This window comes from Pipra filicauda, unplaced genomic scaffold (assembly GCF_003945595.2).
Source record: "Pipra filicauda isolate LSUMZ 115617 unplaced genomic scaffold, ASM394559v2 scaffold154_size2910363_pilon, whole genome shotgun sequence".
Classification (NCBI taxonomy): Eukaryota; Metazoa; Chordata; class Aves; order Passeriformes; family Pipridae; genus Pipra; species Pipra filicauda.
The window spans coordinates 2,541,895-2,568,188 of NW_024104040.1; the positions used below are offsets into that span (position 1 = coordinate 2,541,895).

The 26,294-nt window shown below is 39.3% G+C and overlaps 1 protein-coding gene across 2 annotated transcripts; it reads right to left on the minus strand.

Moving 5' to 3' along the window:
- Nucleotides 1-369: 369 nt before the first annotated feature.
- On the minus strand, nt 370-17,472 carry EDARADD (EDAR associated death domain). 2 transcript variants are annotated; one of them, XM_027750510.2, is made up of 6 exons: nt 17,403-17,472; nt 13,174-13,235; nt 11,377-11,416; nt 8,522-8,610; nt 5,748-5,793; nt 370-3,274 (listed from the first exon to the last, which is right to left on the minus strand). In XM_027750510.2, exons 1-6 carry the CDS (start codon nt 17,431-17,433, stop codon nt 2,898-2,900), a joined length of 645 nt encoding a protein of 214 aa, XP_027606311.1. In that variant the 5' UTR covers nt 17,434-17,472; the 3' UTR covers nt 370-2,897. The 2 variants fall into 2 exon arrangements, with proteins under 2 accessions (XP_027606311.1, XP_027606312.1); XM_027750511.2 differs by having other exon boundaries at nt 13,174-13,232; nt 17,403-17,448.
- Nucleotides 17,473-26,294: the final 8,822 nt, after the last annotated feature.

Genomic DNA, 26,294 nt, shown 5'->3' on the forward strand with positions numbered 1-26,294 from the left:
AGAATAAAACTGATAGCCTATTAGAGCCTTTTTAGTGTCCAATACTGGTTATTAATTTAGGGAAAGTTCATCCACTATAGGTTTCATACCTCTCTATAGTTAGTAACTCCACTGCAAGTGTCTAGATAAACCTCTCTTTTTATCATCTTACCAAAATTAACTTATTTTTCATATGGAATAGATTAAAAAATGCATCTTCCTTTCTTGAACAGCAGTACCTGTTGCAAACATAAGTGCTTTAAGGAGTCATGAATTTCATATATAAGACGTTTTTTACACCCCACAACTAGTTGATACTTCAGTGGTTCCAAGGTGACTGGTGAGAAAGAAAACAGCTGTGTTCCTAGCTGTAATAAAAACAAAAACAGTAAAGTAAAACATGACAATCTATATTTCTTTAAAAATAGTATACATTATAACAGAAGATATAAGAATAAACTGAACACTCAGACCCAATATCTTGTAAAAAGATATAAAACTAAGAAAAAAAGAAGTGTGTACATCTCCATTTACGACATACAAAAAGGAAGAAAAGTGTTTCAAGTATACTAACAAATCCAGTGTGGGGTGCAGTTTAAGGCTAATATTTTCAACCTTCAGAGATGAATTTATGCAGAATCCACATATGTACTCTCAGAAGCAGCTTTATTTCCATTAGACATGAATCCTTGCAGCTGACATTGAGTTTTCAAGAGCTTTGAGGGATCAGAACTCATCTCCAGAAGACATCAGCATTTCTTAAAAATTTTACAAGTTTTAGCCAGGAAATGGGAAGAGGGGTAGATTTCAGTTGAACACATTGATTCAGGAACGCTGCTGCATCATTTTGTATTCCCATTCTGAGTCTTAGGTGAGGGTTCCAGCTCCTTGCTGGACTGGATCTACCAAAGCAAAGCATATTATAATACCACGCACATATAGCTGTGGTAAGTTATGGGAGGGAAGAGCCTTTGGCATACATGCCAGCACTCATCACTCAGAGGAAAAACAACACAGACATACAATCCTAAATCATGCATGCAGTTGGCCCAGGGTATGGGGATTTTGTTGGACAAGCTGCATTATGAGCTGTTTGCATGTAGGCACTGGATACCTCTGTAGGAACTGAAAATAGCAAAGAGCCCAGCCACAACAATAGTCCTCGAAGCTGAATCTGGAGCATTAACTTAGGACAGAAAGTCCTGCAAAAGTTAGAGTTGACAGACATCTATCAGGAAACCCCAGTACCTGGAAGAGGAATGCAAAACATATGAACTGCAGCCCCAAGAAGATACAGCAGTACGACTTCCTCCTTAAAATACAGATAGAAAACTAAAGAGTTCTAAACAGTTGCAGCTTTTTTGAGGAATCATTAAAAAAAAGTTATTAAAAATTCCAGTCTTTTCTAAAAAAAATAAAAAATTCAAACCTCAAATTTAGGTCACTCTTTTCACCTTGAAACAAGATTTTCAGCTTCTGGAAGTCACTAAAATAAACTTAATTTATGCCACCCCAGAACTAGTGCCTGACACTGAAAATGTTCATCTTTACTTCCAGCCCCTCTGTAACCGTATCACTCAGCATCTATAGTAAAGTATTACTAGAGGTTCTTTTTCATTCTCTTACAATAAGAAAGTCAGTATACAGCATTAGACTTCCCTCAGCTTTGCTACTAATTCTTATTATTTCTACTAGAGAAAAGTAAACAGCGTATCAACCTGCAACCCATTCTAGTTTTACCCCATGTCTTGACATACTATTCACCAGTGCTTTGGTATATACACCTATGTACATACTAGTATTGTCTGAGATGTCAGAAGAATGGTAGGAAAAAGACCAATTTCTGAAATACTTAAATTGTAAACAGTGTAATTCAGAGTATCAAAATCCTTTGAAAAACATCAGTCTAAACCACTTGTAAGTGCTTTAAGAACCATCCACCTGGACTGTAGGTGAATTCACCTGGTAATTTTCCATTAGAGTGGCTCTAATCAATACACAGTGCTAGTTTCACACAGGTGTGCAACTACCTTGGTGTGGGGCAGAAAGTAGGTCAACCCACAGGACTGTGAAGAAAACCACAGCCTGTGAAAAGGGAAGTTATAGTCAATACTAACGATACCCTGTGAGTGATAAGGCTTACACAGCCTCTCACACTGGAAAGTGAGAGGCATTTGATACCTGCACTCAGAGTCTTCAAAACTTTGGAAAATAATTTTAAGTATAGAGCATTTTAATTAGTTTTTTTTTACCTCTAGAGATTATGGGTTGGAAAGTCTCTCTGAATTGCATGATTTCTTCATAGGGCAAATATATTCTTCTTTATAAAAGAGACTTAAAGCTTAACTTGCTCAAATGTGATGTTGAAACATTGAATTAATTGTAACATGCAAATCCAAATTGCTGCTTGGAACGCTGAGGTGTTCCTGTGCCAAAAACAGCATCACAAAGCTTAAAAAAAAAAACAAAAAATGAAAAAAAAATACACCTCATCTTCTACTAGGTAGAAGAGACAAAACTGTGGAAGGGTTGCCAGAAAGGCCAAGAGACTTGCCTTCTAATTGTGGCTTTCCCAATAGCAACAGAACACAGCTGACATGGTTCACAACTGCTGCAGTAAAACCAGCAGTCCAGCTTTTTCATTCCTCTTCTGCTTAGGAAGCCTACCAACAGCGGCAAAGAAGCTGAAAGAATTTGTAGGTTCAAGAACACAACCTGGATTATTCCATCCCCTTTTGGAATATTATCTTTGCAACCCTGAGGGTACAGAGCATACATATGTGTATACAGTAGATAAGGCTTACACAGTATACAAACTGTCAGTACAGGCTTTCTCTCTCTTGCAAGGGAAACTTCCAATGTATTAGTGGGAGCTAGTCCCAGCATTTAACATGTACAGACTGACAACTTTCTTTGACCTAGAAGTCATTCTGGTAAGTTCTGTTCCCTCTCTTGGGCCATTCCTCCTCCACCCATTTCAGCAGCACTTTCGCAACATCAATTCTCTTATAAAATTTACAGAGATCAATCAGCTGTTCCACAGTCCGGTCACTATTCCGTAGCAAGAACTCCAAGGTGGGACTCTGGGGCTTTTGTTCAAGGAAACACAATTCATCATAAGTCATCCCCCATTTGCTTGCTAAATTTCTCCAGTTTTTCACTGTTGGGTGGCAGGGATCCAGCTTTAGCCTCACTGTGTACAACAAGTCCTCATCATTGAGCATGTCACTGATGGTTGGTGCACGGAATAAGCACAAGGAGCAGGTGACATTTTCCTTGCAGGTTTTCTTGAGATCTGCAGTGAAAACCATTACATGAGGAGAAGTTAAGATCTATTGCTGTGGTTTCACCAGGAACTAAAAGTTAAAAGCATAAATGGTTGAAGAGTATTATGTTCCTGTGAATCACTTCTGAAGAAGTCAGAACAGTGACATGCAATGCCTTTCCTTATGAAGAACTCATGACATTAACTTTCTAAAACTCCTCTCTTCGCTATGCTCAGTGGCTTTAATCAAAAGGACAGTAATTTTGAAAGCACCATATTTATACTTTTATAGAAAAGACATGGGATTCAATGCAGTGTGTGGGCTAGGATATTCCACTTTTGTGTTTTTGGAACTATGTTGCTTCCTCGAATTTGCCATAATTCCTGCCTACATCACCAACAGGATTATGCATGCATTTCGTGCATCTTGCATACGTGTTGTAGGGTAAAGAAAAAGGTTTTGCATTTCTGATCTGCTGCCTTCATAGCAACATGAAATACGTGCCCCACAAGAATCTCTTCTGACAGTTCCAAACACCTAGTACTTTAGCACAATGAAAAAGTGCTAAACATTCCTTTGCTTTGTAAGGGCTCCTACAATAAAAGCTGTCCCTATTCAACCAAGGAAGCCCATTTGAAATGTGCATTATGGAAAGGAATAAAGTGCATACTCTTCAATGTGTGAGAAAAATATCAAGTTGCTGGAAGGAGGTGGTGATATGTTCTAAAATCTGCATCAAATACCAAAAATCATCATTTAGAGGTCTCCTACACACAACATTCAGTATCTCTGCAGCACTGTGAACAATGTGGTGTTGTCAGACCAAATATATATATTTATAGCCCATAAAAGCATGTGGAAACCAGTGCTAGTCATACTTCTAGTTAAACACTAGTACCAAAACCTTTAACACTGCAGTGACGAAGGACATGGAATCAGCATTTTGGCTGCAGATATGACGTTAACTCTCCCTGCTCCTTTTTGAAAGCAGGGAGAATTTGATCTCTCCAAATGGACACATTCTAGAAGCATTTTCTAAAGCTTCTGTACTCCAGCCTCACTGTACAGCTTTAAATAGGGAAGTAACTAGTCCTACTTGGGATGAGACTTTTTAAAAAAGGGGCTGCTATTAATCAAAACATTGATTAAGAACAACAGAAAACAGTGACACACAATTTACAAGTGCTGGATCAGAAGCCTGAGCTGTATCTCTGGCAAAGGACAAATCTGGTACTTAGTGTCATCTACTCATACAGACAACAGCATCTGTTAAGGTGGTTTGTTTGTGAGGTTTTGTGGCTTTTCTTTTAAATTATTATTAATTTATTTGCAGTAATTTTTGTCAGATGGTGTGAAAAGTCCAGAAAGACCATCAAATAGTGAGCTGAATGCAGTGTCTGCATGCACTTTGTATTTTGTTTTTAAGGAAAGAACAGGCTATTGTTATTTTTGTAAAACTGCTCATCAGGTTGCTTTTTTAGCAGGCCAAAGACAACTTCTGAAGTTTTCAACAAGTTAGGACACGCAGCAACAACAGTGCTGCAGACACATAACTTCATACAAATGCTCAGATTCCCTGTTAAGGGTAAACATGTTCTGGTGACATGTTTGCTCACAGGTATTCCACAGGCCTTACAGCTGTTCTCTAGAGAAATATGTATGTTAACTCTTCTGTTCTTCTTGTGCACCCTAAGCTCTTGCTGAAGTTTTCTTGCCTCATTCATACCAACATTTACTTATGCAAACAAGGCAAAATGAGTATAATCCAATCAAAGTTCTAGCTGAGCAAAAAGGGCAGGAGAGCACCCTATCTGAACTTCATCTTATTTACTCTGGCAGGGATTCCAGACTAAGTTTTATCCTCCAATAAAAGCAGGGAAGAAGAGGTAAAGAAAACACCCCTCTAAAAGGGCACAGTTATAAGTAAACAAAACTAAACCAACCTGCTTCTTGGGCTATACCATCTGCAAGACTATCAAAAGCATCATAAAGAATCCTGCTTTTCTAAGATGCCCTGTGTTAGACACTGACAAGCAAATGACTGACCTACCCAACTAATTGCATGATCCTGATGCTACATGATAGGACAAGCTTCTTTTACTAATAGAAAACTCTCAGTTTCTCACTGTTAGACTGAGAGAACTGTATGTCATACAATACACACCCCTCCCACAGCAGAGCTCATACAGTTATGGGATAAGCCCCCACAGCCTACTGCCAGCTCTTGCTCTCTCCCAACAGCTATTTACAGATCACTTCTAAAAGTATATGTACTACATACATTTGAAAAGCCCAAGTTACACATTTTGTATGGTCTGCATTATTGATCACCAACCTCTCAGAACAAAGGGGAAGCTGTAAATGACACAGGTCATGAAATGAGGTCCACTAATACTAGTTACTCAGGCAGTTCTCGGTTATGACAAATAGCAGTTTTTAATAAAGTACTTTCAAAGGAAATCTATGAATAAAATATGTAGAACAAGAAAGCTGACACGTTACCTGAAAGCGATTCGTCAGTATGGTTTTGCGTGTCTTTGTCTTCTGGCTACAAAGCAGAAAACAAATATAAATCAAAATAAAACAATGTACTTGATACCAGAATAGCTATTTGGCTAATTTGCAACTGGCAAGAGATTACTTACAAGTAGCTTGGGATTCTTTTAAAGTCAGACAGGGAACATATAATGTTTTGAGGAATTCCTGACAATCTGCAGTCTTCTCAGACAGGATTTCCATGCTTTGGCTCACAGAACTACCCTGTTGGTTGTATTCACTGAACAATGTCATCTTAATTAATGATATGCTATAGCATTATATCTTTTGAATAATTTGTTCTTAATCCTCAACAGCTGTTGAACAATTTATATGGTTTGACTAAATATTTTTAAATGTTTTGTAATGAGAAAAAAACAAGGATTTTGCCTGTTGAATGCAGTAGTGAGGGATTGTTTCACTGATCCAGGAAAAGTGGGGGAGCTTTTTTTACAAACTTCTTTACATACATAGGAAGCTTTTTTAGGCAACATGTTGATTTTAGCATTTCTGCTGGCTCAGATCTAACCCTCCTCCTGTTAGAAGTAAACATTCCCCCAGTGGTTTTTCGCTTGCTAATTAAACATAATGAAATTTCTTAGCAACTTAAGACTGTAACACACGTTGCAACGTTAAAATTCAACTACTTAGCAACAACTGAAAACTGGAAGACAGCCCTTGATCCTAGAACTGTGGGAAACTGCAGCTCCCCTTATTTTAACTATGTGGGTGTGGAGCCAGGTGAAATAGCTTTCCTCTGTTGAGGATTTAAAGATGAAAGCAGAAGGGGATTTTCCCCTTAGATAGCTGCAGCAAAGTATTGTTGATTTTTTTGTATTGCGTCATTCTTCCAAAACTATCACAGCAGGCTTCTTAACATTTTGCAAGTTGTGCATGCAAACACAAGTCATTATATGGGTAAAAATACAGTATAATAAGATACTCTATTCCTACCTGCTACACCCTCTTTACTAAGAAATCCATTAAAAATAGAATATAGGCACTTCCATTTGTTTTGGTGAACTTGCATATGTTCACAAAGGAAAAATGTGCATACTATTTTCAGCATTTCTTTATTCCTTGAAAACGGCAAGATCACACATGCAACATCAAAATGTCTGCTCTCTGCTGAAGGGAGATCTAACGCTGCACTTGCCAATTGCAACAGGATAAGCGTTGCCATTATCTTCTACTAGTTTACTTTTCCACTGGCTCCATGACAGCTCTACCTGGACAATGCTTTTTAACTTAAAGCTGGCCTTCATGGCAACACGTGAGCACTCAAAGTTTAAGAAAAACTAAATATAAAGATCCTGATTATAGTCATTGTCTCCACTCCCACAAATTCCTTAAAAAAGCAGAATATTATTACTGAGCCCTGAGGAGCAAACTCCCAGAAGGATAACCCACTGGGAGAAAGATGAACTTCCCAGAACAGCTCAGCCTCCCCAGAGATCTACTTCAAAAGACACAAATAAGCAAATTATAAAAAAAAAAAAAAAAGCAGATGCTGTTCACTTAGTTGCTATCCTGACCTTCAGTAACATTTCTTGGACTTTATGAAGCCATGAAAGCTCAAACTGTATTGTGAAAGCTGATGCCTAAATGCCTTTATGTCATTATACACATCTTGTGATAAAAAAATTAACAAGAGTGGGCAGTATGGCAAAATGTACAAAGTAAAGCAGGGAGACTTACCTGTGCCATACATCTGTTTTCAAAATTCATATTTTTACCAATCAGTCATTATCCACTTTTATCAAGTCAGATGCACTCGGGTTTATTCAAGATAATTTTCTTGTAATGTAATTGCAATAAGACAATGTAGTGTTACTGCCCATGAAACGAAGGCATTTTTAAGCCCACAGTGAAGATCCTCAACCTCTATGGATCTAATCAAAGCCATAAACCTAAGCACAGTCTGAAGGTAAGCAGAAAGTTTTCCAGCTCTGTGGAATCGTTAACACCCTGATACACTGAATTATCTTTATAGTGATTCTAAGCTGGCAATAAATGCTCTCTTCTTGATGATGGGAATGAACCGTTACCTCCATCATCTGTGAAATGCATACCAAACCCATGTTTGTTTCTGATGAAATTCAGCTGGGACTCTGGCATAAGGAACTCCTTTTAATTCTTCATCTCGCTGGAAAATGCTCATTCATTTCTCTTCTCCAAGTTTTCTGCTCAACCCAAAGAGAATCAATTTGAAATTCAGCAAATAACATTCACTTGAAATATGATAACCATGGAGCATGGGAGTCACTCAGTATTGTCCATTCTATGGCAATGTAAGATGTCACAAATAATGGAGGGTGTTTCAACTACGGGAAGAGCAGTGTCCCAAAATCAAAGCAAAATGGTCAAATGCCTCCCTAAGGGCAAAACCTAGGATTCCTTACTTCTTCACTTATTCTCTGCCCTGGCTCTATTTTCAACAGGAAAGAGGGACAGCATGCATGACAAAGCTTTAACTATTTGCTGTCTCTTCTTCAGAGCATCTACACACTAATCAAAACCTATTTAAACTAAAAAGTGTATGTTAATGATAAAATAACCTTTCTTCTGCTTTTCTCCACAAAAACTCACTTCATTGAACTCTTGGAAAGAGAGCCTATTTCTGGTCTCTTTTACTGAGTAATTCTGTGCTCTCCAGATATAATCTGAAAATATATTTATTTGTTAAAATACTTAATCTAAGAGCAATAACTTATTTCACATTCAAGTATCATTTTTCTTACCTGTTGGATTAGGCCAGAATCTGGTGTAAGGGTCTTGATGTTCACAGATGCAATTTCCAACGTAACTTGATCTGTAAGGTATTCTTCATCTAAGACAAAGAGTGTGAAACGCTGGTTTTCCACTCAAATACAAATTTAAATAGTAAGACTATCAAACATAAATTATAGGTGTCTAACACACAAAATTTAACTCCATATCATGATCAAGCACTGGAAATTGCTAGATTAAAAGACGAAAATATTAAATCAGCAGAGATTGTAACAATAATGCAGAGCATGACTGTGCAAAGAAATATAATCCTTGCAGAGATTAGCTATTAGAGTAGCAGTTGTTTTCTAAACAAACACCACGCTACTTTTAAAGCAAGAGTCATGTTCTTCTTTCAGAAAGCTGACTACAGGACCAATACATCAAAGTAGGCTGAGGATGATTATCACAAGTCACTATAGTTTTTGTTTTGCTTTTCTCATCACACAGTGACAGTCGTTGAAATATATACCACGTAAATAATTACTTTTTATTCTGCCCCTTTGTGAACTGGGCTCGTCCTGCTTATTTCTACTGCACAGGAATTTTCTGAAGCACTGAAATAATCCATTTCAAAGTGTGTTTATCAACTGCCCTGAGACTCCACTGAAAAGCACGGCATTCCCCATTACAGCACAAACTCTATTAACCTTTCAGGCATCACTTCAGCCCTCAAAATGGGATAGAAGGGATATATAAACCCTTTGTGAACCTTGTGCAATTAGACAAATTCCACTCAGCATGATTAATAAGGTCCTCCTCATCACACCATTTCCATCATTCCCCTGGGTCAGATGCTAACCAACCATTAACACAAGCTTAAAAGAGGTTATATCCCACATGTTTTTACACAAATGAATGCTCCATGGTGCTGACTACATTTGTAGTGCTGGTACATTTCCATTTGCTGTTTGCCTAGTGGTAAGATCTCATTAAAGACCATCTATTAGCTTTATGAATCATCAGATAACAGAAAGAAGACATATTTCTTTATCTCACTCAATAAATTTATCTGAATCACTTACACTTGCAAGAAAAAAATCCAAAATCATTATTTTCCTCTTTTTCTGGATTTATAAGACTGTTGAAACTTAAAGCCAAATAGTATTTCACCCCTAGCAGGGTCAATGTTTAGTAAAGCTTATAGTTATTCTTTATTACTGTAGGTCCAGAAACAATGACAAAAAAAAACAAAATGAAAAAAAAAATCTGTCTGAATATGAAGAGCATGGGCATCAAATTTGTGGAAACAGTACGTGTGAAATTTGGTCTATATTTGAGTGAAGGTTGAATTATAATCAAATCATGATAAGCATTAAGACTACCCCTGCAAGATAAAAAGTTCCCATATCTCCCCTTTATTTCATAATCAGTAGAGGGTGCCAAGAACTTTAATAAATTATGGACTCAAAATGGCCCATTAATTAATTGAGCTCTAAAAGCAACAGTCACTCTCACCAATGTACTGTCTGATCAAACATTACATCTGAAGCAAACATAATTGTGTGTTACACAGAATCAGACCTACACATCTGTTATGCCTTTTATCTCACAGGTTCATATTTCTAAGTCTGTATTTTTACAGAAATAGTTATGAAAAGTCATTCTCAGAAAAAAAATTGAAATAATGGAAATGAATGGAATATTAAGAGGAATTTGTATCACTTTCAACTACAAAGGGGGAATGTCAAGCTATATTTTTATATTAGTACTTCCATCTTCTTACATGTAGCAAGAGGAAGCCGAAACTAAAACTAAATATAAACTGTGTTCACTTCCTTTCATGCTGACATTTCTGCTTACGTCTTAACTTTCCTTTTTAAATTAAATGCATTTAAAACATGCAATTTCAGATTTCAAACAACTTTGACAAATTTAAAATTTAGGAATTATCTACTTAATTTTGAGGAGAACCTAATGTCATGGGTGAAATAAAAAACAGGACATGGAAAGGATGCTACAGTGTAATTACTTTAGTGCTAAAAAACAATTTTGAATGACCAAACCACCTGCTGCAAATAAGGAGAAAGTAGTTTATGATTTCAAAGTCTTCATCCTGTGTTATACTTCCTTACTGAGCATCACCTCTGAAAAGATGCTCATTTCCTCTAGCTGGCTTCTTTAAGTCCCCAAAATAACCTCTGACCTTTCTCTAAACCCAGTCATATACTGCTCACACTCCTCAACCAAAGTTTCCATTGTGACTAGCTCCTGCTTAGTTTTCTGTGTCTGTCCCGTTGCAGACCTGCTGTGCAACACAGGACAGAGACACACTATCTGCAGAGGCCTTCTCAACTGAGCCCCTGCCCATGCATTCCCTTGACAAAGCCCAGTGGTGAAGCCTGGAATGACAAAAAAAAACACCTCACGTGTCAAGGAAACCATAAAGGGGATATTCACACTGTGTAATCCATGTAATTTACTTCAGTGCAATACAGAACCTGCACTCCCTTTCTGCATTTTCAGTGAGGAGAGGCAACAACCTGTAAAGAGTTGACCTAATAGTAGGGTCCCAAGTAGATGGTATTAACATCTGCTGAAGGCAAAGGATGGCACGAAGAGTATTTTCCTTCCAGACTGAGAACCCAGATCTTCTGATGATAGTTTTAGACTGATTTTTAGATCAAAACTAAACTTTGGAAGGATATTTCAGAAGTTAAATATACACACCAAATTGACTTTAAAAATACAGAAGAGGACATTACATTTAAAACACACATCTAGGAAAAAGTATGAGTGTTTCAATCTTTGGATAACACCACCGGTTTTATTGCACGTAACAACACATATCTATGACACCTGAATAGACAGAATTCACAATGCTTACCTTTAGGTACTCCTGTGTCTTGGACAGGATATTTTTCAGTCTGTCACAAAAAGGCAAGAAACACAGATACTTGTTATTTCAAATGTAATTGTGCTGGAGAAAGAGCATATAAAATCGTGTAATTATAGTTGCATCACTTAAGTTGCTACTAGTTGATCTGTTCACCATCAGATACAGTAACACTTCTAACGTGGTAACCGAGATGCTACTAGCAATTTTGATTAGCACATGCAAAAGTAATAGAGATTGCTGTGTTGCTACAGTGTTTTTAAATGTATTACTTTCTAGTGAAAAGCAGAGATTGGGAAAGAAATTTTGCACTTAAGTAGCAAGATAGTCTTGAAAAGGTAATGCATACCAGGAGGAACAGAGATGATTTAAAATGCTTTTTTAGCAGATAGGAGCTTTTGATAAATTATTGTATTGGGGAAAAAAAAGAAAGAAATATTTGCCCCTTCTTTTCTAAACTTATATAGTTAATTAAGATGCCATAGAAAATTGTTATTACTGACTCTAAGGAGATAGCTACTGATTTCTGGGCATGTTATAACTTACTATTAGGCCTGAAATCTACCTCCTTCCCTATGACCCTCACCCTTACGCAAAAGTAGGTGAGGCTTTTAAAGAAGCTCATAATCAAGCAAATGGATTAAAAGATCTTTTATGGTGGGGTTGTGTGTGAAAGAAACTTCATGTCTCAGACATAGCAACTTTCCCTCACCTTTAAAAAAAAAATCTCCTTAGCAAAATACAGTATCTAATTTAGTCAGTCCACAAAAACAAAGACAAGTCTATAGTTTTTATTAAAACCTGCAAGCAAAAATGCAAATAAACATACTGCAATAATGGATAGCAGTGCAGCCTCAGCATTAAAGTACTAGTGAAATTTTCAGAGTTTCCAGCAGAGTCCCTGTTGCAAAGCTTCAAAATGGGAAGAAAACACCAAGACAAAGCAATAATTTGCTCACTTGCCATTCATAAAATAAACTAATGCATTTCAATCTGTTTACATAACTACATGTGACAATAGTCTTCCCTGGGGTACATGGCACTGTAAATTTTCCCCCAGAATAAATAATCCATAGCAACACTAAAAAAAAACACCAAACAAACAAATAAAAAATCCCCCCCCCAAAACAAACAAAAAACCTCCAACCAAAAACAAAATAAACCCCCACATTTAAAAGACTTCATAGAATTTCATATTACTTCTACCCCAGCAGATATACTCCTACCTCAGCATAAGACTGGCATGCTCGATATCCTAAGACACTTGTCCTAAGCGATGTTCCTCTGCCAGTAAGCACTAGAGGGCTCTGTTTGGTCCCTCCCTAGGTTCACCCGTGCCTGCCAAAGGCACTGCTCTTTGGTACTACCTTTCCACGACTTCAACTCATCTGGCACAGGAAGGAATAACAGCTTAGTACAATTGAAATTACAGGTCCTAGGTGGGTTTTCTTATCCCTCCAAACTATATAGACAGAAGAATGTCAGCACCAATTTTTCTCGGTTCTTGGGGTTTTTTTAAATTAAAAAGATGGCACTATCGTAGCCTCTGGAGGCTATCCCATGGACAGCTCTGCTGACACCATCCAATTCAGCTGATGCACTGATTGGTATTTTTATTTACACTTTAACTGCACAAGGTTAGTAAATTAAAATTTGTTTATGCAATCATACAGATAAGCAAAATCCTTATTTAGAGTTAGCACCCTTGAACGTTTTTACCTCACTTCTGCATTACATAACCATAGAGAGCTATAATGATTTGAACAGTATTAGACTAGAAACACATACCATTGTTAAGGAAAGAGTGCTTGGATCTGTATCCTCCACTGGCTCTTTTGCTGCATGATCTGCTGGAATAAGAAAGCTTTATCACTACATAATCATCGAAGTATTTCTGTCTGCCAATTCATATTTTGCTTCTTTGTCTGACCAAGATAAAGCACAACTATGCAGCCATTACATGCATTATGTCATTACATTTCCACAAGAAAACATGACAAACTGGAAAATGTCAGAGCACAGAGATGAGAAACTACATGCAACAACAAAACCCAACTCTAAGCTAACAAAAAAAAGACTTACATGAAAACTACTTTTAGTTAAAAAAAAAAATCACAAAACAATTCAGTAATAAAGAATAAAATCTAGTAAATTTTCTAAAAGCTGAGTTCTGTTCTTCCAGTGACAGCACTCCATTTTTTACTCAAAGAAATAATTCAAACAGGAAACATACCCACTACAACAAAAATTAGTACTATTACAAACAGTGGATTGTAGTAAATTAAAAAACATATTTGAGGAAAATATTATTTGTATAAAATAGAATAATAAACTTCAACTATATGAACATCAAAAGAATACAAAAAATAAGTCTTCAAAGTACCTGCAGGTGAATCATGAAATGTCAACCCCTCTGCATCAGTGGCTACACTGACAAATAATAGGGAGGTACTGGCCACAAGTGCACAGAGAATCTAAAACAAATCTCATACAGAAGTCAGGATTCAGAAAACCACTCCTGTAATTTAACATCATCCTGCCATATTTTCGAGAAATGTCTTCTGATGATAAGTATCAATGTTCTCAAAAAACTGAAAAGCATTTTAATTTATGTAGTAAGATCGTCATTCCATTTTTGTCACTCTCACTCAAAGTCCTTATACTTACTACAAGTACACATTAAAAGTTTTCAGGTGCAACCAGTAAGAGGTGATTGGAATCAATATTTGGTGATTACCTCCTCCCATATATAAAAAGTAATGCATTTAGAACGCAGTCCAAGAAATTAACTATAAAATGCACAGTAGAAACACTGAACCCCAAAATAGCACAGAAGTTACACAGACATTATTCTAACCAACTCAAATTTAGCATGATTGTTTATTTTGGGACCCACTGCTACAAATCTACTCAACACAATAGAACAAGCTAAAGTGTAAAAAATGCAAGACAGTCCAATATATTGAAAACAAAAAAGGTGGCAGCAGCGGGACAGAGCTGTTCTCCCTCCTGCTTCTGTGAGGCAGCCTCACCAGCAGCAGTTCCTCGGTGTCCAGTGTGGTGCCCAGCTCCTCTCTGTGATGCCAGGCAGAGCCTTTCTCAGCACTAGAGCCCACAGAAAATCCACAGGCGTTGTCCAGGCAGGCGACACGTGATCAAAGGGGTCAGACGACAAGGCTTGAGCACAGTCTTTGCACAGAGACACACTGAATGTTTTGAAAAGGCAAGGGACTGAAATTTCAGATGAGCATCGTTCACACTGCAGTTTAGGAAGCCATATGCAAAAGAGGAAAAAAAACCCCTACCAAAACCCTATGTTCTTGTCACACATGCCCCTTTTGGTAAATATGAAATCCCTGCTCCAGAAACATGATATTAACAGAATGATCTGGATAAAGCCTTCCCCGATAGCAAGAGTCAGCACAAACCGAAGCACATAAACTTCCCAATTCAAATGCAGAGAGGATGACAGTCAGCGGGATATAAGAAAATACAATAAGCTGTCATAAGACATTACACAAAAGTAGGGCCAAAAATGGAGATTCCTTGAGGGAACTGTAGTTGAAAGCTGCAGAGGAACTGGAAAGGAAGCTGGGGCAAAGAGAAGCCCACACTGTAAAGGAAAGCTGAAAACAATGAGGCACTGGCAACCAAAGGCTCTAGGCAAGAAGGCCAACCCAGGCATCTCTAGTCTCCCTGTTTTTCCATTCAAACCCAATGGCAAAGCATGCAACCAATGTAAGAGGAGCCTTGAGGTAGATGAAAGCAGACCCCATAGAATGCCCATGAACCTTGCTGGCTATGTAGCTATGGTAAGGGCTTCATCCCCTATCCTCTGTTACACCTCCAAGATACGACCAAGGTACATTATGGCACTGGTAACTCACTTTCTATGATCCAGAGGGAAGCACTGAAAAAATGGGAGAAGCTCCAAGAATACGGGCATTTGAAACAAGGACTGGACAAACTCCAGGGTGTCTCTGCAAGAGGTGATGGGGTCCCATGTGGTATCTTTGACTCCTGCTTTCTAGGTTCACTCAGAAACACACTCACGTGAATCTATGACTTTGCATCTTTCTTGCTTAGTATCCACCCTGAAAAATATTTTAAAACTCTGTTTCTTTTCCTATACCTTAATTTCTTCCCTTTTTTTACAGTTCTTCATGATGAACAATGACTTCCATGTTTTTTAGGTTGCAGAGTACAACCAAGTCCCAACATTTTCTATAAGTGGTATGTATGTTTATGAATATTTATACCTAAGATTAAAGACTCAACATACTGGGCTGCAGATGATTCACTGTGGTCTTGTTGGCCACTGATAGTAAGCAGATAATCTGAAAACCAGACTTAATATTTAATTGTGAGTAACACAGTTAAAATGCCATGTCCCCTCTCTCTTTCCCACATATATCTCGCACGACATTCTGCAGCTCATGTCATACAGCTGGGCACAGGTGCACAAAGCAGCAGGGAGGAGAGTTCTCTGTGTATCTCAACTGTAAACCATCCACAGTTTTGCATGCTGAAAGGCCAACAGGAAATGAAGGTATCATCTGACTGACTATTCAGTGCATATTGTCTGATTTCAGTTACTTTCACAGACAGCTTCATAACAACATTACCTGGAATCCCTCAAAAAAATCACTATCACCATACTTCCCACTGACAGCACACAGCCACTGGCCTACATTTACTTCCCCACTCTTCTACAGGGAACCACAAGTGAGTTGACTCAGATGGACATAAATCAGCACATGCAAATTGTCTCGGACAGTCATAAGCCAGGTTCGATGGTTGCTTCCAAGGTTCATTTCTGCTTGCACACTGTTGCACCTGCACACTGCCCAGCGGCTGCTACAGCTCTGCCTGGGCCCATCCAGTATAACCAGTCTGCACGAAGAGCAGCCGACTTGCACCAATGCCCACCGTTGCTCTCTGTCCAACACTGCTACTACAACGGGGATGCAGTGCTGTGCACTTACCAGCACGAACAGTTTGTCAATTCTGTATCTGCTTTTCATCTTTGCATTGGAAGGAAGCCTGAAGGTGAGCTTTACAGACCTCAGCATTTTGACCTTTAAGCAGAGGGGATTCACAAAGCACTACATAGCACAGATGGAATTCCCCCCCGTTAGTTTTTTCCTTGCAACACAGCCTTGACACTATCAGCAGTGAGTGAAACATATAAGCTGGACCATAGCTGGGTAGTTCAACCACGCACAAAAAGAGACCCCTTTCACACCAAGGCTGGGCACACACATTAATAGTTCAACTTCATACAACTTAAACAAAGTTATCACCCTAATACTAATGTTGTTAGTAAAGATGAAAACCCTGTAACTCAAATCAATAATGGTTCTTTGACTAGAAGCACCTGAATTTCGGATTTTAGTAAGAGGAGGATATATGGCAAATTGTATCAGAATAATCAGCTCTCTGAAAAATCTGAGTCCATCAGCACTTGTGCAGTTTTGTTTACTATTAACTACTCAATATTTTGTCCCTGTCTGAGCAGATAAGTAGGGAAAAACTGTGATGCTGGCACACCTCAGATGAGGTACTCAATTCATTTGCTCCATTAGCTGTGTAAGTCAAAATGTGTGGACTTCCTAACCACCCGAACTCTGGGATTCTAAGAAAATGCCTTTTTACAAGTGTCTTTTTAACGTGCTGCTAACTAGCGCAAACTAACTTACACGCTAAACACTGCAGCAGGCTTGACAAGACAGGTTGTACTAAATCACATCAGCAGAGCACATGATAAATTATTACCACGCTTAATTAGCGTGTGCGGAGGGGGAAGGGAGCAACCAGCAAACTCTTTTTATCCCAGCCGGGGCTACGCTCCTCACCTGGCTCCCCTGAGCCGCGGCCCCGGGTCACACTAGCCCGCAGGTGGTCGCGGCGGGCCGCGCCCCGCACAGCGCCTGTCCCGGACCCGTGGGGGCCCCGGGAGCCGCCGCCGCCCCTCGGTGCACTCCCCGCCCGCCCGGCTCCCCGCGGCGGGTCCTCACCTGGGGGCAGAGGGTCCTGCGGAGCGGCCATGGGGCGGCGGCGGCGGGTCCCGGTGCGAGGAACGCGCAGCGCCCGCCGACGTGCCCGGAACCGCCGCCCCGCCGCGCCGCCCCCTTCCTGCACCGCCCCGCCGCAGGTAGGGCGCTCCCGCCAACGAGAGGTGGGGGGAGGAAAGGAGGGGAGGTCTCGCACCTCGACGCCCGCAGGGATAGAGAGCGCGTCCGTCGGGAGCCCGCATTTCCCGGGGGGAACACCGCGCTCCCGCGGATACGTCGAATTAACTGCTCCGGGCTCCACTATGTGAAAACGCCGTGTTTCCCTAACACCACACACACAGGGTGCATATACGACTCCTCAAGTAATGCTAGTTTGGACCTAAAGTCACTTGAACAACATAAAATCAAGTGCTCTCTCTCCTGCTCTTACGGGTATTAACGCGCTCAAATCGCTGCCTTCAGATGGAGAAAGGCGGTCTCCATTAGGGTTCAAGGTGCTCCTGCAGATGGCTCAACGTGCACGGACAGAGTTTACCAACACCGAGTATGGCAAAGCGACAATCATAAACTGCACTGGTTTCTCACATATATTTAAAATTCGTCCTCTTTTGCTACAGTCACTTCCAATACCACGACGATGTTAAACTTTTGGATGTAATTGCTTTGGGACTCCACTGTCATCTCTGGCAAATTCTCTCACTTAAGGTTTCAGTATAAAAGTAATGCAGGTTTCTTAAATGGGGTCTGTGCATGAAATCGCTTTCCAAATGAGAAATATTATGTATTGCTATTTATTGTACCATATAAGCAAAAGAAGCCAGCATAACTGAATATGCCATTAGAAAGATCACATTTGACAGTAAGCCACCTGGCTCCTTTACTAACAAGGTAACTTTACAGACAGATTCTTTTCTGTTACACTGGGAGTTCTCCAATTCAGCCAAATGGATAACCAAAAGTCCATAAAGCATTAAAAAATGTTTTTCAATGGTTCTGTTATTGAATTTGAGAATTCTTGTAAAAGAATAAGTAGTTTGGAAGAGAGCTCTTACCTCTCAATCATCCTACCAGTGAAAGTACAGACATGGTATTCAGGAGATTCAGAGCATTGCCCTTATTTCATCTGAGATAAATGGGGCCTTCACCATTGGGTTATACACACAAATATGTACATATATATATTTATACATCTTAGTCCCCAAGGTACAGGTAACAAATCACTAAGATTTCTGCAATTCATGGTGTGTAAAAAATGAAGGATTTTTTTAGGCATGTCTTTGGAGTCTGGCTGTTCAAGGTATCGGTTGACTCTCATTGCTTCCACATTAATATTGAAACTCATTCGTAAAGAACAGAGGCATTTCGTAGTTTAAAAGGGTAATATCAAGTCTAAATAGAAATAAAATTGCTGATTCTGTGGGTTCCTCTAGATTTCCTTAGATGCACAATGGTTTTGGTGATGGATAACTAGGCTGAGAGCAGAAAAAGTGTATTCTTACCTACAGAGATCTGCACACATGCTAGAGTAATAGTTGGAGTCTCTTCTATAACTGTGAGGAATGACAAAGCCACAGTACAGCTAAAAATTTTCTAGATTTTAAACCTAACAAATTTATGCCTCAATAAAATGAATGCTGTATCTGCCCTGAAGACCTACATGTATGCTTTGCTTCTGTGTGCTGTTCGAAAACTACTAGTCTTAACCTCAGAAGTAGACATAGTGACTACAAAAACTTTGGATATATATGTGTACAAGATATAAAAAGGTATCCATTAATTTTCTTCAAAATATCTCTAGTGTACTATTTCTATACAGGTATCTGTAAGATACTTTAACTACAGAAGGCTACAAAACATTGATGTTGGGATTTTACCACCAACATGGCATTTACTCTTCTGATAACTTACAACCTGAAATCTTCCTACATTAGGATTAAAAAATTATTTGAGTAAACACTAACAAAATAATTTTAGTGGAACAACACTTGTGCTGCAGCCAAAATGTTGCTAAAAATCATGTATTTTAAAAAGTGTATCTATAAATGATATTGGCTCTTCAGTTTGAAACAGGTTTTTTAAAAACAAATTATTAATGAAAAACTCCTTAAAATAATGAAATAGAATAATAGAAATGAATTGTCTAGATAATATTACTGCCTCAAAACCTGGGTTAGTCATCATAATTTAACAGTTTTTCCCTAGTACTGAAGGAGGAGCTTGCAATTACTTATAAATAGAACACTGTCAACAGTACAGATTATTTTGGCTATTTCATACCTGTTCTTATATCACTCTTTAATAAGTGTTATTAATAAGTGTTGGTTAGCTAACTGACCAGTCCAGAAAGCCAGGAATTATTTTGGCAAAAACAAATACAACTGTATCATAAAAGCTGAGTCCAGAATAAGATAACTTTAGGCAACAGCATTCTCTAAAATGCTGAATTAACTTTCTCATCAAATTTCTATAGCTAATTACAATCTATCTCTTACCTGTCTGTAACCCTGTAAGCTACTAAACTCAGCATAACTAATCATAATGAGAAGAGTTCAGGATTTTGTAAATTTTCAGTCAAGTACAGAATTAATTATTTCAAATAGTTTTTACAAATCAGGTTTACACAGATCTCTTCTCACTCCTTTCCTGGCCCCATCAAAAAAAACCTAGCCATCTTTGATGAGGACAGAAGCTTTTCCAAAAGATCTCCAAACTATCTGGTAATATATAGCTGGATAGTTTATTGTTTGAAATAGCAATTAATGCACAGTCTCGAGGGGTTTCCCACCTTCTGAGCACAAGACTGCAGACAAAACCATGGACAATATATTCCTCTCCTGAAAAATATTATTGCTACCTCCCCCCACCCCAAAAAACCAAACCAACCAAAAAAAAAAACAAAACAAAAAAAACCAACAAAATAAAAAAAAACAACCACAAACCACCACAAACAAACCAAAAACCCAAAACTTTTTTCCCAACTGATCCTCTGTGGCTCTTCCCCATGGAAATAAAGAGCTTTTTACTCCAGATCACAAATGCTACTATAACTCAGTGGAACAGTAACCTTCCCATCACTCGTGACAGGGGTTGCCAATAGACACAGTAACCGCGGGTCTGCCAGAACTGCATGGCAACCTGGTTTATTCATTCTCATCTGTTTACTTTCTACGTTTCAAATATCTTCATTTAAGGAAGTTCATACCGAGTAAAATACTTCTATGTCAACATAAACTCCTCACCCTTGATGTGTTTCAGTAGATTTAGGAAAAACCTCCCTGCATTTTCTCTCCCAGGTGTCCTAGAGATAGCTTTCAGCTGTCAGCAGCTTCAGAGAGTTGCTAGAACAGTTCTTGAAAATTTTGAGACTGCTTTGGAGTAGGAATAATAAACCAGCAGCTAAAAAGTTAAAGCTACTTTCTCTGCCAATAATTATATTGGTCTGTTCTCTTACAGTTCTTTTACAGGAATGTCACGATTTTGACATTTATTTGACAGAAGCAGCATTATATGGAGAAAATATAAGAAATGACGCACACCTAGACCATCTTATGTAAGCCTGTGGATAATTTGTTTGCCTGACAGGACTGCACGATATGGGAATGTTCCCACCACTCCAGGAGCTGTGCTGTGTCCAAGTCAAACAGACCACAGAAAGAGTAAAACCTTGCTTTTTCTGGATTGACATTTTGAAACTGAGCCTAATACGATCGATTTCAGGCTGCGGCTTATCTCTCTGCAGGGACTCTAGCACAGTGCCCCTGCCTGGCTGCTTGTTTCCATCAATCTACAATTTAGCTGAGATCTATACCTCATGGTCAGATTTGTTGACAGATAAGCACATGTACAGAAAGTGCAAGTGCACAAATCTTAGGGGTTTTTTTAAACAAGATTATGTATGTTCATCTGCTACCACTATATTCAGAAGTTTGACAGAGCTAGTAGACTTATTTCTTTGTTAGCATTCCTTCTTAAAAAATTATAGGTACAGGAATGACACTAAGACTCCATACATTACTTCTACCCTTCATTCAGATCGTGCTATTATACACTAATGATGCAGTTTGTTAGCATCCAACTCTAACACACACACATGAAACATGGAAATGACAATACAGGTTTATAGCTAAGATTTGTAGTTAGTTTTTCACCACCTACAAAAACTTCCTAAAAAATGGACTCCCTCTTTGTAGTTTGCTCTTTATTTTTTACTGCATTCTACCTTTCTTGTTCTTTTCCTCATAGTCACTGTGAAGATATTGCTGTATGCAATTTTCTTATTAAAAATTTACCTTTTTTTCCACCATACTGAATTTGATGTATTGTTTTGCCATTTACAGGCCACACTCCTGCCATAACCCTAGACATCCATGGGTACTTCTCAAAAGTTATTTGTACCAGTTGCCTCAGACTTGAATATATATTGTGGTTTTAAGGCAGACATGAGTAGCTGGGAACAGGACGTCAGTGAAGCATGACTTGCAAGGGCCTAATGACAGCGGGACAGAACAGGGGTGAGGCTGTACAAGTTTTTCAGCTGTAGAAGGCCTGACAGACCACCGAACTCAAGTGCCCTGCTACTTGTCTCCTTTCTGTACTTACATCAGGTGGTTTACCGAAAGTTCTTACCCACAGCTGTGCCTTGCTGTATCATTAAATCTAGACTACCACAAGATGTTCCATTGCTCAACAGGCACTGCCCTCCCACCGCTGCTGTTTGCCACACTTAAAGAGAAGTTTGTGACATATTGATTCTTCTGGTTTACTCTCGTAAGTTTAGGAAGGACTCACTCAAATGTTAATTTGGAAAAATAAATAAAGGCAAAAGTTTCAAGGGCAAAAAAATTCAAAAGAAAAAAACCACGTTTCATATTACTGAAATCTAGTTCATGAACTTGACAAAGCAGCTGGGATTTACCAAGCTTCTCCTAACATGAAATGTGACACCATCCTCTTTTGCCTCGTATGTTCACTTAAATTAGTCCATAATAATCTCTAATATCCATTTTTACACAGTTGATGACTGTAGGTTATCATTTCCATCCACAACCGGAGTGCATAAACTTAATTCTGGCAAATAAGACCTGGCTAAAAAGCACCAGTGGAGCTGATAGTAGCAAGACTTGAGCAGTTTCAAGTCCCACTGTGTCCTCTCTGCAGGCCAGAGGCAAGTTTGGTAATTACAGATTTGCTACATCCACTAAAAGACTGTCACTCTCTGGTGCACTCAGATCTCTGCCCACTCAAGAGAATAACGTGATGAGGAAGAGATGACTCTGATGTGCATTATTTAATTCTTATTTGTGAATACAGAATAAAGTTTTTAGGTCCCGTGTTCAAGGCCTTCTTTGCTTGCACGTAGAAAGAGCTTGCAAATAGAACTAACTGTCAACATTTTTAACAGCAATGCATATTATGAAATCAGAGGAGATATTTGTTCTTATGCCAACCACATTAAAAAATTAAATATATAGGCCATACTCTTCATGACCCCAGTAATCTGTAAACTATGATTATCTCTCTCCCCAGTAAAGGTTTGTTCTCAGCCCCTGCTAAAATATCATAACATCGTGGCAAATTTCTTTAAAAGAAAGACGCTAAGTAGACACTTAGAGCTTTGTAAGATGCTATTAGCTTTTGACTGCAATTCAAAGATTGTTTCTTCTATTTCCTGAAACTGATTTCACAAAGAAATCTTATATTAGGATTTTTATTTTTGGGGTGGTTTTTTACACATTTTTATACCACTACCAAAGTAGCATTCATAGGTTTAAATCAACACTAAAACATAAAATAAGATTGAAAATACCCTAGAGTTAAGAAAACTGTATTCAGCTACATTCAGTTCTGGTATAGCAGTTAATACTTATGTAAACAAGAAGTAATTTTTTGTCCTCTTAAAATAAGTCATTATATATTTTTACAGTGAGTAAAATGGCAGTAAAAAACTAAACCACTACTGACTTCTAATACAAGCACTTCAGAGGTGAAGAAATAAAGCACCTTCTATAATTAACATAAAGTGTTCTGAACTGACAACTAAGTGAACAGTATGACTTAAAAAATATGGTAGTTTATATCTAACTTGTATAATCCCTTATGCAGACCAAGTGTGAGACAGTGCATATGCTTGATTCTTCCAATGTTTTGGGGCTTTTTTAAAATACTCATCATAGAAACTTTGTTCCAGAATCAAAGGCACAAAATGTAAACTAATAAAATGCATTCACCTTAATCTGCTGAACAGAAACAGTTCCTTTGTGAGAAGAATAAGCCACTTGCGATACAGTATGGAGTACAGATATTGAGAGCAAACTATGGCAATGTAAACATTAATATCAGCTGTTCTGACATTTCTTCTCAAATATCTAGCAAATTTATTGGTCCACTGATGCTGAAAGTAGGAATAGGTTCTCATTTAGTCGTTTCCAAATGATAGGTGTACTGTCTGTACTCCAGAGAGGAAAGAAAGGAGCAATTACATCAACTCTCTGGAACCAGAGAATCAAACTACTGCCTACTTTATTTCATGGTCTCTGGAATTCCTAGACACCATTTCTTCAAGCCATTTTCAGCAATACAAAAATCTGTGACATACTGGCACTTAAGGACAAATATAATGCAAAATTAATCTGAATTAATTTATAAGTAAATTAAAATGGTCAATCTAAAAACTTTTCAGCTCTCTGATATAGTTACTCCAGCCTTAAAGCTTAAAGCTCATCTCCATATTCCAGTAAAGCAGTATTCTCTAACTGAAAGGGTGTAAGAAGAGCCTGAGTTGGCATCTGAACTGAAAACAAAATCCTAATTTCAGCAACCCTGCACATTACCTCAGTGCAACACTCATGTTTTTCCACAGGAATATCACTTTTTGCAATTCTGGAAATAATTTACATATAAACTTTGAACTGTCAGGAGCAACAGATTGGTTCTGATCTGTTTGGGCTTTAAAAAAAAAATATTTTGAAAGGAACTGGAAGAAGCCACAGTAAGTGTTCGATCAGATCCAATAGCTATTGGTAAAGCACAGGTAGACAAATTCAATTGATGTCATACTGGAACTTTCAACCTCTCAAGTGTCATACAGTCTCCCTATGGGGTCAGTAAAAAACTATTATTTTGTAAAATAAAATCAGATGGAGCTGAAGTGACTTAACAGCAAGTAGCCACTGCAAGGGAGGGTCCTACCTTATCTTCTTCCTACCGGGATATGTACCCTGGCCTTTTCCCCTGAATCAGGTTGAGCAATGAAGTAGACATACAGTGAGTCAGTTTAGTTGGCTGTTCTGGCAGAAAATTATCCCAAGCAGGGAAAAACCCCAAACATTTGCTTAAGGAGCTGAATGGATTCAACATACAACTTCAGGACTGCTAGCTCAGATACATGGGATAGGGAAAGAGAGGGAAACAGCAGTGCCTCTTTCCAAACAACTCAGTATTTCATTATGTTAGCTCTACTGACACAATGCCTGAAAGCATCTCCTTCTTCTCTGGTAGGCTTCAATTTGCTACACAGGAGGCTGTGCCTCCACTGGAAAAAAAAATAAAATAGCGTGGGGGGTAGAGGGTGCCAAACAAACAAACAAAACAAAACAAAAAAACCCAAAACAGTGGAGGGACTCTGGAGCTTCTTCATTAGTTTCCAGCCTTGCTCTCAAAGGGAACAGGTGAGAGAACCAGACAAAGCAAAGCTCTATTCCCTGTCTTGCTTCATGCTTCTAAAAAAAAATTAATTAGGTGTGCCCATCTCCATGTAAATAGCTTCTCATTAATGCAGCCATGCCGAGGAAAACAGGCAGTTTAACGTAAAAGAAAAAAAGCCTTTGAGCGACCAACACAGCCACCTCAAGGGCACTTCCCAGCAGCAGGGAGGTGGGAAGCCTCTGGAAGTGGTTTGAGTCTCTGTTGGACACCCAGCTGAAGGCTGGATGTGGGCACCACTAACGCCATAAACCCAACAGCGGGGCGGGGGAGCTGCAGCCTTGCTCAACTCACCCCTGTAGTGCTGGGACAGCACAGCACTGCTGGGTTAGACTGGGATGGACTGGGATATACTGGGCCAAACTGGCTTATACAGGTCTGGACTGGGTTGTTCTGGGTTTGACCAGGTTTAGATTGTGACTAACTGGGTTTAGGGGGATTGACTAGGTTATACTTAGTTTGTTCAGTCTGGAGGAAACTGAGGGGAGACCTCATTGCGGTCTTCCACACCCTCACGAGGGGAAACCAAGGGGCAGGTACTGATCACTCTCGTGACCAGTGACAGGACTCAAAATAAGGCTGAGTTGGGGGAGGTTTAGGTTAGATATCAGGAAAAGGTTTTTCACCCAGAGGATGGCTGGGCACTGGAACAGGCTCCCCAGGGAAGTGATCACAGCGCCGAGCCTGACAGAGTTCAAGAACCATTTGGACAATGCTCTCAGATGCATGATGCGACTCTTGGGACTCTCCTGTGCAGGGCCAGGAGTTGGACTCCAATGACCCTTCTGGGTCCCTTCCCACTCAGCATATTTTGTGATTTTATGATACTGGGCCAAAGTGGTTGATACTGGTCTGGACTCCGTTATACTGGACTCAGTTTATACTGGGTTAGACTAGAATGAACTGGGAAATAGCGGGATGCACTGGGATTCACTGGGACAAATTGGTTTCCACAGCCCGCCTCCACTGCCCGGCTCGTGCCTCCCCTCACGCGGCCCTTCCCGCCACCGCGCGCACGCGCTCAGTCACCCCCGCCCGCGCGCCGCCGCCGTTTGTTTTGGAGGCGCGCGTGGTCCTCTCCGATTGGGCGGCGCCGCCGCCGCGCGCCGTGTCCCGCCCCGCCCCGGCCCGGGATCGGAACTACAGCTCCCGGGATGCCGCGCGGCGCGGCCGGGGGAGCGGCGGGCGCTGGGG